The sequence below is a fragment of the Hyperolius riggenbachi genome, chromosome 1, assembly GCF_040937935.1.
Source record: "Hyperolius riggenbachi isolate aHypRig1 chromosome 1, aHypRig1.pri, whole genome shotgun sequence".
Taxonomy (NCBI): domain Eukaryota; kingdom Metazoa; phylum Chordata; class Amphibia; order Anura; family Hyperoliidae; genus Hyperolius; species Hyperolius riggenbachi.
This window is the reverse complement of record NC_090646.1, coordinates 544,178,813-544,192,348: the sequence shown is the minus strand read 5'-3', so window position 1 is coordinate 544,192,348 and position 13,536 is coordinate 544,178,813. Positions and strand designations below refer to the sequence as shown.

Genomic DNA, 13,536 nt, shown 5'->3' with positions numbered 1-13,536 from the left:
AGGCATACACCGCCTCTGCCAGACTGAAAAATGCATGCCCTGCATCCAAGACAAGTGCTAACATTTATTAAACTAGGAGGAACTTTAGCTTCCAATATGGTTTGCATGCAAAGTATATTATACTAGACACTTGCGCCACGGTGAGGCATACCTCCGGGCAAGTGACCTAACCTAAATTTAAAACCTTGGGAGCAGCTAAACAAAAAAAATGTGTAACTTACATTGGTTGAATGTTAGCACTTGTCTTGGATGCAGGGCATGCATTTTTTAGTCTGGCAGAGGCAGTGTATGCCTGTGCGATTAACCATTCAATTGCAACATGTGTTTAGGGATGCGCAGCCTTTCCCCCCACCTTTCCTTAAAGAGACTCTGTAACAACAAAAACCTCCCCTGGGGGGTACTCACCTCGGGTGGGGGAAGCCTCCGGATCCTAATGAGGCTTCCCACGCCGTCCTCTGTCCCACTGGGGTCTCGCTGCAGCCTTCCGAAACAGCCGGCGACAGAGCCGACTGTAGCTTCAATATTTACCTTTGCTAGCTCCAGCGGGGGCGCTGTGGCGGCTTTCGGCACGGAAATAGACGGAAATACCCGATCTCCGTCGAGTCCGCTCTACTGCGCAGGCGCCGGAAACTTGCGCCTGCGCAGTAGAGCAGACCCGACGGCGATCGGGTATTTCCGCCTACTTCGGAGCCGACAGCCGTCAGAGCGCCTGCGCAGGAGCCAGGAAGGTAAATATTACGTCACCGCTGCACGGAGGGCTGCAGCGAGACCCCTGACAGATGGGAAGCCTCATTAGGATCCGGAGGCTTCCCCCACCCGAGGTGAGTACCCCCCAGGGGACGTTTTGTCGTTACAGTTCCTCTTTAAAGGGAAGGTTCAGGGACGCTACAAAAAAAAAAAATCCACATCCACTTACCTGGGGCTTCCTCCAGCCCGTGGCAGGCAGGAGATGCCCTCGGCACCGCTCCGCAGGCTCCCGGTGGTCTCCGGTGGCCGACCCGACCTGGCCAGGCCGGTGGCCAGGTCGGGCTTCTTCTGCGCTCCATTGTGCGTTTCACGCCGGCGCGCTGACGTCATCGGACGTCCTCCGGGCTGTACTGCGCAGGCTCAGAACTGTACAGCCCGGAGGACTTCCAATGACGTCAGCACGCCGGCGTGAAACGCACAAGGAGCGCAGAAGAGGACCGACCTGGCCGCCGGCCTGGCCAAGTCGGGTCGGCCACCGGAGACCACCGGGAGCTTGCGGAGCGGCGCAGAGGGCACCTCCTGCCTGCCACGGGCTGGAGAAAGCCCCAGGTAAGTGGATGTGGATTTTTATTTTTTTTTGTAGCATTCCTGAACCTTCCCTTTAACTTTGTAACCATGTAACTGTCAGGTTAGCTGCTCCCAGCCCCTCCTCCTGAGTTTCCTGTTTGCATGATAAGTAGTAGCAGATTTGCATATGATTTGCATCTGAATTGAATGTGAAGTGTGCAGAAAAGTTATTTAGGTGCTTCACACTGAGCTGGTGGTCATTTCAGATGCAGACTTAGTATTATGCGCTGGCGTTCTCCTCGCTGTTCAACCAAATGTAAGTTACACATTTTTTTTTGCTTTGCTGCTCCCAAGGTATTAAATTTAGGTTAGGTCACTTGCCCGGAGGTATGCCTCACTGTGGCGCAAGTGTCCAGTATAATATACTTTGCATGCAAACCATATTGGAAGCTAAAGTTCCTCCTAGTTTAATAAATGTTAGCACTTGTCTTGGATGCAGGGCATGCATTTTTCAGTCTGGCAGAGGCGGTGTTTGCCTGTGCGATTAACTATTCAACTGCAACATGTGTTTAGGGATGCGCAGCCTTGTCATAGGCATCAGCCTATGGCAGCCGATTGTTCCTGTGCCTCCAGAGGGGACACGGCTGTCCCCAGTACAGCGCTGCCTTAGATCGCAGTGCAGTCTCCTAGCAGCGATCCTAGCCGCTGGGAGGCTGATGACGGAGCAGAGCTCCGTTATTGAAGCGGAGATGTGCGTGCAATGGCGTGCGTGATCTCCAGCAAAACACTCCACAGGACTTGTTGCCAACCGGGGGTCATTAAAAGATTAATTTTACGTTTAAAGTAAACCTGAGATAAACAAATACCTGTGACTTCCTCCAGCCCCCTTCAGGATAATAAGTACCTTGCCATCCTCCGTCACCACCTAGACCCTATGGTAGATGCCCAGTTATCTTTGCTCCTGGCCACGCCCCGTTGCTGGGAGCATTCTGCGCCTGCACAGTACTACTGGGCAGGCACAGAATGCTTTTAGCCGCAGGAGCGCAACAGCCCCTACTTGGAAAGAGAACGTGGCATCTTCCGGAGGATCTAGGCAGCAGAAGGTGGCGAGGGACAGATTAGTCGGAAGGGGGCTGGAGAAAGTTATTTATTTATTGTTTTTTATTTTTTTATCTCAGGTACATTTGAACTATTAAGCAAATGTCTAACAAGGTATAAAATAATAATAATCAAATAGCCTGTCTTTCTTTGTTTCTAAATGTGAAATAAATGTTTTTTTTGGGGGGGCATGGAACAGGGTTCCTTGTCAGTTCAGAAGGGGTTACATTATAAACATTCAAAATACAAAAAAGTGGGAGTTTAAGAAGAAAAAAACAGAAAATATGTTGTGCAGTGAAACTGCAATTATCTCATGATTTTCTAGCTGCCCTGTGCAGTAAACAAAACTAACAGCGCACATAAGCACATAATAAGATAACTACAGCCCACTTATGTTCACTGACATTAGTTCATCAGATTCCAAACATCATTGATAGAGTTGAGCTTTTTCAGCTGAATTAAGTGAATGAAGTGAATGTAATCTAAAGGTTAACAGAATGTTAAAGAAGTAAATGCTGGAATAAAAAGTCATAAAGTCATGGGAAGGCTAACAGAAAACTTTCCTGAGTTTCATTTTCCCTTTAGGCAATAGGACTTCTGTCTTTCTAAAGCAAAATTCAGCAAGCTACCGGCCAACAAGTGGTCCAAAGTCATGGTAAGATAGGACTGGAAAAATCAATCCATAACGTGTCTTAAAGTCTTACCAACAGTAAGGATTTTGCAGGAGTCAATAGCATTTCAGCTACAGGATTTAGCATTGCCATACAATATGTGAACTGCAAGCGGGATATAAAAGCAGGTTTGAGAAACATTGATCTCCTTAGGTTCACATAATCTTTATTTCCATTTTTTAAGCTTAAACTGCTTAAAGTAAACAGTTCACTTACCAACTTATAATCAACAAAGCCCAAATGATTAAAACAATAACGTATTGCTTGGGGAGGAACATTACTGAATAAAACTGCTTACGGTAAATTTTACAATATTAAATGAATGAATTAATTATGAAATCATTGTTTACCCATTGTAAAATCTTTCCTCTCCCCGATTTACATTCCTAAATTTATCTCAGATGGCAACATCTTTTGGCCGGCTTCACACTGCATATTGAAACAGACCTTCGGGGAATACTGCGGTACTATGTGGTATTCCCCACATAGCAACCTGCCTAGCAGGAAGTGATGCTCACATCCTGTTCAGCAATCGATGATGTGCATGGAAACGTATTTCTACAATACGCTTCCGCGCATGAACAACGCAGGTAATTGTGGCGGGTTTTTTAAAGGTGCACACGTTACTCTAGACTTACATGACTTCAGGTCCGAAATAGATCGTCACAGGAGCCGCACGGTAACGTAGGTATTGAAGCGTGTTACATGGGGCAATTCCAGCGCAGTGTATCGCAAAGTGGGAGTATGAACTCCCCCATAGATTTCCATTAGGCTGCGGTAGCACTGCAGCGATTTGCCGAAAGGGTCCTTACTGCTGGTAGGTGCATCATTACAAAAGGTTTTATTACTGTGAGTTCCAAAGTCAGAAGTAAAACCACTTAGACTCCCAGAATGATCTGGCAGAAGAATTCTGTTATAGTAGGGCAGGGTTACATACCAATATACAGCTATATATAGCTGCAAACCAGATAAATAAAAGAAGCAATGTTAATTTTATACTATATTCAAGAGGCACAATTAACCCTCTCTGTTCCTTTTCCCTTAAAATTTTCAATATGCTAAAATAAAATAGATATCGTGACTAAATTGGTTATTGGTGGGGATTACTAAGAAAAGTCCCTCTTGCCATAGTGGGTAGGCCCATCTTATCTGCCGTCGCAGTCATGTGACACAGGGGGGAAATCAAATTACAACTTGTTATTAGACACAAATAAGGGGGAATTAAACAGGCTAAACTCTCTAAATACATACAGGGTTCATTTGCAATGTTTTCCTTCTGTCCTGTGCAAGAGTTCAGGTCCACTTGAAAGCCCCTTTTACGTTTTCACACAGGGCCATGTAGTTTTAGAGTTTTTTTTTCTCACTAAATAATAAAAACCATCATTTAAAACTGCATTTTGTGTTCTATTATGTTATCTTTGACTAATAGTTAACGGTTTTTGATGAGCAGAAACATTTAAGTGTGACAAACATGCAAAAGAATAAGAAATCAGGAAGGGGGCAAATAGTTTTTCACATCACTGTATATACAGCATAACAAACAGCACAACGTTTCGGGCATAGACCCTTTATCAAGTGCTCCATAGCATAAGAGAGGGTCCATAGTACTAACTACATGTAGGGTAGCATGGGGACGATGATGACCAATAAGAGGGAGGGATGAGCAGTAATTACATGAAGGTAACAGAGTTACCTTTGAAATGTTCGCATGTAGTGTAGCGGTAGTAAGTTTTTGTTTTTCCCTTTGGAGGGAGGGGGGGGGGGAGAGAATGGAGAAGCAGATGTAATAAGAGTGGTGTAGTCAGGGCTGAATGTCTGAAAAGGCAACCTACACCAAAACCTAGAAGAGCTGCTGCCCAGGGGGTAGTGTGAGCGATGTGTAGCGATGTATATCTGTAAGAATGGAATAAATACAAGTTTTTGATATAACATCCTTTGTGGGTTGAGTCCTGGAAGGGAATCTTCACGATTTGGGCCCTCTCTTATTACTTTACCATCATAACATTTAGTTAAAGAAAGGCAAGAAATATAATAAAGCTTAAAACTAATATTGATAAATATATACAGGCAACAATAAAAGGATTGTCTGGATTTCTTCTTTCATGGAAAATCTTTTATATTGCTGTATAATGCAGGAATATTTTATTGTTCCTTAAAATTCTCAATATTAACAGTCTAAGAGACGTCTTAATGTATCACATTACATAAAAATTACATGCTTCCCCTAATATGCATCCTTGAAATACTTGGCGTTCTTCTTAGCCACGCATGAGAAAATGCATCCACTTACCGAGCTGATTGTATTACTCTTTTTCACCAGGGAACAAAGCCAGCCAGAAAACAGTGCATTTCTATTAAATATACTTTCTCCTTTATTACTGTAAAGAGAGATTGTTAATGGAAATGTGCTGAAAAATGCATGATGAAGACTTCAGAATGGTCTGGGATGATACACCGTAGTGCAATTTCATTTTGAAATGCAATAAAGGGAAAAAAAAGTGCTGTAAGCACATCAATATTTACACCTATCCTGCTACTGGAAGCATCAGAGAGAATAAAGCTGTAAATAACTCCAGTCTTATGTTAGACACACAGCTGACTTTTTTTGCTTTCAGTGCAACAATTCAGGAACTGAAATACATTTCTTTATTCCACAATTCATCCCTGGGTTTTCAATGACAGTATCAAAGCTACAGAGCTATGGACCCCAGTGCGTATTTTACAGTGAAGCCCAATAAAAGATAGTATCCTTTTCTTTAATCTTCCACTAATTTGACTCTCGCCTCTGTAATTAATCCCTCGCATAACAGTTCAGGCGATGACTTGAAGGGAGATGGACCCGGAGATTCCAAGGACCAAAAACACACAAAGAGAACAAATACCAGGAGCCAATAGTGCAATATGTCCAGAGTACTAGAAGATTTTTTTAGGTAAAGAGGCATGTTGGGTTGACATGGCTGTGTAAATTTTATAAGCTATAGGCTTGCTATACACCGGCGGTTCTGTATGTAAGCCTGGCTTCAGGGGCACAAAGAGATAATTTGCACATTCAGTAGTGATGCATCTTGGGAGACCACAATCATTCCCCTGAAGCTGAATTATCGCAAATACCTTCTGTTTTAAGAAGGCAAATCACACTAAGCATTGCTTTTTAGTAGGAGGGCTTTTTGGTCTCTTTTAGTCCCCTACACTTTCCTAGTAGTTTTGGGTCACCCTGAGCTGCTTGGGTATTCTGTGGATAAAGAGGATTACTCACACATCTCTGGTCGCAAATAAAGAAGAAACCAGCCATAAGGCGTAAGGGGGAATTCCAACCACCACTTGAGTTTTGTGAGGATCCCCACTGGTCACGCACATGATAATAAGGTAGGTTCCCACGGAGAACTAAAGACAACTTTCCAACAGAAGTGTAAAACAGTAATACTGGAGGGTGGAGCTGTCCAAAAGTAATAAAACAATTAAAAATGCTTTAAAAAAAGTAGAGGCAGTTGCACACAGCTACACTAAAAAACCACAAATGCTCTCATTCATCAACAGGTCTAAAGGCCCGTACACACACAAAATCAATGTTGTCCGGTGGGGAACAGCACCCAACATTGGATTACAGGGCCGAAGCTGACAGATGCATCACTAGGCTGTAGGCTAGCCAAGTGTACTGGTGCTATGCAGGGGGGTGGAAGGATGATATAGTGGCATGTTTGTGACATGTGGCAGGGTAAGTGGGGAGTACAATGCTTTTTGGCTGCAGCTCAGCTGAAGCGACCCAGCAGGCTGGATCACTGGCTGAGCAGTCAAGGGAGGTCAGAGTCTGCTGTACACATGTTGGATTTTTGGCACAGTTGGTCGCTATTGGTCGCCTCGACTGAGTTTCATCTGGCGTGTATGAAGCTTAAAGAGGAACTGTAGTGCGAATAACATAATTAATAAAACTGCTTATTTTTTATAATATTCATTTATAGATTTTATTAGTCAGTGTTGCTCCGTTGTAAAAATATTTCCTCTCCCTGATTTACATTCTGAAATGTATCACTGGTGGTGACATCTTTAGTTCTGCCAGATGATTTGTATGGAATGTTCATTACTGAGAGTTCTATGCACAGAGGGAGCTATTGCTTGCTTGGCAACTGGAAAAAAAGCCATTATTTCCCACAATGCAATGAAGTTCACAGATAGCAGACAGTCAGGACCATGGTCATGACATCACACTGTGGGAGGATTTCATCACAGTATCAGCCATACAGACCCCCCCTGATAATCTATTCAAGAAAAGTAGCGATTTCTTGTGGGAAAGTGGGTATCAGCTACTGGTTGTAACGACGTTCAATCCTTGGTTAAAGTTCCTCTTTAAGAACTAAGAACTATCCCAGCCTGAGTCAGCTCACTACTGTCAGTATGAAGCAAGGTGAGATAATAGTTAGTATGGTTTAAAAGATAGTCCGAGACAATAATCCTTTCCATTTCATAAATAAGTCCTATAACATTTATTTTGCGAGTCTCTCATAGTGAATTATTCCATCATTACCGAGAGTGAATTACTTTCTGTCTTCCACTTTGCAAAACCTACCTTTAAGACTCAGGACAAAGCATTTAGCGACAGCGCGTGGAACAAAAGGTTACAGGATCAGTACAAAATGACAGCCGCCGCATGGATGGATGATGATGCAAAGATAACTACTGTCACAGCAACGTAAACACTATGTCGTTATTTGGTTATAAAAGAGAAACAATTACATTTTGTCCTCGTGGAACAGCGGATGACAGTTACAGCATCAGGAATGGTTGAATGGTAAAAGAGAGTCATCAGCTGTTCTTTGCCATGAGCCCCACAAGAGAAAGAGTTACTGAATACTAACAATATATTTCTAGCATTTAAATTTCATGTCCACCACAAAGCGTTCCTCAGCCCGGTCATTAAGTTATAAATCACTACATCGAAGAACAATCGTCCGAGAGGATCAACAGGAGGCTTTGATTTGCCTCTTTTGTTGGAAATAGTTGGTGAGAGGTTAAATATTATTTAAAATTACAGCACCGCTTAAGTTTCATTGCCCCTCTCTGCCATAACTTACGAGGCTGCCTTGTGGGCATATCGTAAAGTATATTTCCAAAATCATCGGTGAAGGTGCAGAGTTATGACCGTGTCAGGCGCAGGTGTAAGCAGGCGGCAGCACTGTCTGTCATCGTCTTGTTACTGTCCATGAATCATGAATACAGATACTCTATAATTAAACTTAAAGGATATTTCATCTTAGGAACACAGGCACACCAACTTTATAGGAAGATAAGTCTGATTTACCTGCTTCGGCAGCCGGAAAAGGGAATTTTTGTAGAATATATCTTTGGCCTGGCTCCACGTGCCATCTATTATGATGAGGGAGCGCGGTTGACGATCTGCTGCCAGGGACAGCTCTTCCAAATTAGCTGCTTCAGCTCCGGGATATAGGATAAGAGAACTGGCATTCCTGCAAACAGCTGCAAGCTCTGGGTATCTGAACAAAAAAGGAAACAAGAAAATGGTTTATTTTCTGCGCTCCTGAAAATTTAGTCTAGCGACAGCTTTAACCATTTCAGCCCACGGGTTGTTTCCACCTTATGAATGAGAGGAATTTTCACATTTCAGCGCTTCTCCATTTCATTCCCCAATAATTTACCATTACTTATCACAACAAAATGATTTATACCTTGTTTTTTTCGCCACCAATTAGGCTTTCTTTGGGTGGTACTTCTTGCTAATAATTATTTTACCCTAAATGCATTTTAATGGGAAACATAAGAAAAAAATGGAAAAAATTCATTATTTCTACATTTTTGGCAATTGCAGTTTCAAAATAAAAAATTTTACTGTGATAAAAGCCGCATATTTTCTTTGCCCCTTTTGTCCCGGTTACTGCAACATTTAAATTATATCCGCAGTAACATATATGGCGACAATATTTTATTTGGAAATAAAGATGCATTTTTTTTTAAGTTTACATCCATCACGACTTACTAGCACATAATTTAACAGTAATATACCCTCTTGACATATATATTAAAAAAAAAAATGTCAGTCCCTAATGTATGTAGGTGTAATTTTACTATTTAGCCACAATATGTCCTCACACATTGTTTTCTATTAGTGTACTTTAAGTAAGCAAATAGGAACTACAGTAATGTGTGGCTGTGTTACTTTGAAATTGACGCAAGCATCTCACTTCTGTCCCCTGCCACCAATCCCCCGTTTCTGTGACCATCACGATAGCGGGTTACCGCCCGCACGATTGCACACACAGTCTCGCAAAGTGCACGGTCGTGAGTCTTGCGTCCCTGCAGCTGTAGCAGCAGCAGACGTGAGACTTATGTCCGTGTGGCTCAAATGGTTAAAGAGGGTCTGAAGCGAGAGAGGCGGCGATGCACCACTGATAGACGGTGCTGAGAGGCAGGGCTGCGTCCGTTAGCCCTGCCTCAACAGCAGCAAAATCTACGACCAAGTTGGTCAATGATTTTGCAGGGGGGGATTTGGGAGGTAAGGGACACCCGTTTAGCCGCGGGATAGCGGCGTTTTAGCAGGGGCACACATGCCCCTGCTGAATATATGCTCTGAAGCGAGATTTATTCTCGCTTCAGTGTCTCTTTAAGCTGAACATCAGGAAGCCTTTGAATTGTGGTTCTGGAGATTACTTTTGAGAGCCCCTTTGACTGCAAGAAGATCCAATAAGTTAATCCTTAAAGAAATGAACCCTGACTGTTCACTGGAAGAAGCAATGCTAAAGCTGAAATACCTTGTATGAATAGGTCAGCGGTTTCTCCCGGCGGGAAGCAGACGAGTGTCAGGTTGTCACATCCTGACGAGGCTCGCAAGTGGGCGGGCGCAATGAGTCGATGGGCGGGTGCAAATCCCGTGGCCAATGAGCGCTCCTGACCGGCGGCAGCTGTAGCAGCATACATGGTGGATCGGCATTTACTCCCGACAATGCAATTGCGGAGCGGGTCAAGCAGACTAGCCTGCCACCGAAGAGTACTGGTGATAAGCAATATTCTAGCCTAATGTGGTGACCCTGCAGGTGGTGAAATCCAGAGGCACCGGATGAAAACTAGTGCGACAAAGCACGTGTGGTGAGATCTAGATTACCGGTATACACTGCTGTCATATGCTTGCAAGCTGAAGATTGTCAGTCATTTATATTTACCTGCGCACAAGCTCTATCCCCCTCTATGAAGATTAGGACAAAGGGTACCGGTACCAGAAGGGGTGTATGAGTGCAGGAGAGTGCACGGTGATATGATGTATGAGCGCTTCAATCTGGCCAGTTTTAAATGATTTTAATTGGTTGGTCTATGATTAGTATGTACAATTCCCTCAATAAAACTAATGTTTGCATTTTTTCTATACCTATGAAAGACCATGATTATTTATTAATTTGGAGAGTGTCAGGTTGTCGCCAGAGTGGCGGCCAGTGACACACAGCTGCAGGGAGGAACCTTCAATCAATATTTAAAAGAAAACAAAGTGTTTCTAAAGCTCTGTGGCCATGCCCTCCTGTGTTGCCTCGGCCCGCACCCAACTCTGCAGCTGCGGTCTATTCAACAAGCTCTTCTCGGGACCATGTAATGATGTAAGGTCATCAGCTCTACTGGGAGGAAACAACACTACAGGTTATGAAATTGCTTTCTTTAGGCCAATTCACATCTGTCAGGGAATGGGCACTACACATTTGCTCTGTAATGCAAACAAATGGCATAACTTGTAATGACAACTGTGTCAGTAGGTCACATAGAGCCGGTTACTGCCAGGGCGGGTACTACGACAGAGGCAAAGGGGACAATTTCCCCAGGGCCCCCCGAGTCACCTTCTGTTTTTTTGCTCCTCAGGGTCCCTGCAAAGTTTTGGCAGCATAACAACTGACCTGTCCCAGCGCTCTGCTCCGTATGTGCCCTGCATCTTCATCCCCACTGGTTGCCTCTTTTCCATGACCCGTCACATATCATTACATCATAGCATAGGTCACTGAGAAGAGGTGCCCCTGTGAGGATGAAGACGAGAGTGCAAAGACTGGAGCAGCGTGTCATTCAGGACAGGTGAGTAGCTAAGCTGACAAAACTAGTGCAGGGGCCCCAGGACCCACAGTAGGATTGAGGAGGAAGAGCTGGGGTGGGAGGGGGGAGTAGTGAATATGAGGCGTGGGGGCTGAATATGAGTGGAGGGCACCAGGGTCCCACTGTGACTTGACCCAGCCCTGGTTACTGCTTAGTAGAAAGCCATTGCATGTAGCATCTAGCAGGCGGCTCCAGTCCACTCAGATGTTAATGCATGGGATGGGCGCCACTTCACAACCATGCCAAATGTTTGCAGCTGCCTACAAGCGCTCAGCATAGGAGGAGTTAGCAGGTGGTAGACAAACAACTGTCCACCGTCCATGCGGATATAGCCTACTTGTGCCATTCAGCAGTGCGCATAGCAATCACAAAACACCAAAAATATACCTACCACTGCAATGAAATACAAGTTGGTCTCTACTTCTGTTCCTGATAACACAGACTGGGAAACAATCCCTGCAGCATTTTCTGTTTCCTTACAGCCTTTTGCTTTTCCGCACTAAACTTATTCCCATGATAGATGGCCTTTTATCTGTGCTTCAACTACAATATAGTACAAACACAGTCATACCATATAAATCTCAGTTTGGAATAGCTGAATATTAGAGTATTAACAGATGCAATTGCTGTTTTACTACTGTGTAGAATCTGAAAGTTTTACAGCTTTGTAATATATAAAAGAGCTGAAACATGAATTAAACAGCATGTGTAGGGAAAAGCATGGCGTCTCAGCAGCATTCACCTTGTAATGCCTTATTAAGACACAAACAAAATGACATTTTCAGTGGTGTACCATTAAACCAAGGAAAGTTTGCCTGAGGAATGGCATAGATATGTCGTCCAATAGAGCTGCCTGGACTTTCACAGTTTAGCGTCTGCCTGCAATCATTTAGGTACAGGGGAAAAAAAAAGAACATGAAATGTTCACACATTAGCTGCAAAATGATTCCGCCTTAAAGGTCTGCTCAGTACGCAGTTTTGAAAATATTTCTCAGGCTTGCAGAAATAGAAATGACCAAGGGCAGATTACTTAGCAGACTGAAAATAAATCAAAAAGAAAGGGCACGACAAACGATGCCAGCAAAGTGGATGGTGTTGTAAATTCAGAGCGCTGGAACGCCACACAATTCTGGGCTTATTTCAAGGCTAACGTAGGCCACAGGAGGGCAAATGTTTCACTAAGAATAATGGGTAATGAGACAGCCAAACATTTAGTAACCTACCACTAAGCAGAATGATGTTGTTGAGATATGAGCAGAGTAGGGTTTGATACAGAGATACCAATGATAACAATTACAATACCTAAACTGAAGCTATGTAACAAATTGAAGCTACATAACAGCTATGGTGGATATGTTATGTTTTGACAATCAGCTGCTCTGTTTACATACAATTAATAAAAAAGTATACTGCAGTTCAGGATAATGGGCACAGATAAATGACTGATGACTGTCCTAGGAGACATCTGTTTAAAGGACCACTGGGATATGGAGGCTGCCATATGTATTTTTCTTTTTAAGCAATACCAGTTACCTGGTCATCCTGCTTATCCTCTGCCTCTAATACTTTTAGCCATAAACCCTGAACAATCATGCTGCAAATCAGGTGTTTCTGACATTATTGTCAGATCTGACAAGATTAGCTGCATGCTTGTTTCTGGTGCGATTCAAACACCACTACAGCAAAATAGATCAGCAGGCTGCCAGGCAACTTGGAATTGTTTAAAAGGAAACAAATATGGCAGCCTTCATATCCTTCTCGCTTCAGTTGTTTAACCATTTCTGCCGCCTGGACGTGATCCTCACATCCAGGCGGCTGCTCTGCTGCGGTGCCGCGCTTCGGCGCGCTCTCGGTAGCCCTGGGATCAGTGAACGGGAACATGGTTCCCAATCACCGATCCGTGTCCCCAGCAGAAAAACTGAAGCGCTCTTACTAGAGGCTTCAGTCTTTCTGCAAATAAAATTTTTCGCGTCCTCCTTGTGCTTCCGGTTAGCGAGAAGCACAAGGAGAAAAAAAAAACTCAAGGTGGCCATCTTGTGGCCAAATAGTAAAACTACATATTTTTTACATTACAATTTACACATATGATAACATTAAAAATTAACTGTTTATTTCCCACACCAAAATATTACCCAAATAAATTTTTTATTGGAAAAAAAAAAATAACAATTAAAAAAATCAAAAAAAAACCAAGTAGTTACCTAAGGGTCTCAACTTTTTAAATATGCATTTGAAGGGGGTATATTATGAACATTTTTAAATTATAAGCTTGTAAATAGTGATGGACGCAAAACGGAAAAAATGCACCTTTATTTCCAAATAAAATATTGGCGCCATACATTGTGATAGGGACAAAATTTAAATGGTGTCATAACCGAGACAAATGGGCAAATAAAATACATAGGTTTTAATTATGGTAGCGTGGATTATTTTAAAG

At 43.2% G+C, this 13,536-nt stretch overlaps 1 protein-coding gene across 1 annotated transcript in view; it reads right to left on the bottom strand.

Annotated features, from left to right (window-relative positions):
• DTWD2 (DTW domain containing 2) overlaps positions 1-13,536 on the bottom strand; it is a 279,568-nt gene that overhangs the window by 103,359 nt on the left and 162,673 nt on the right. Inside the window, exon 5 of the mRNA XM_068271669.1 lies at positions 8,320-8,512. Coding sequence (XP_068127770.1) covers positions 8,320-8,512 — 193 coding nt within the window. The remainder of the gene's footprint in view (positions 1-8,319; positions 8,513-13,536) is intronic.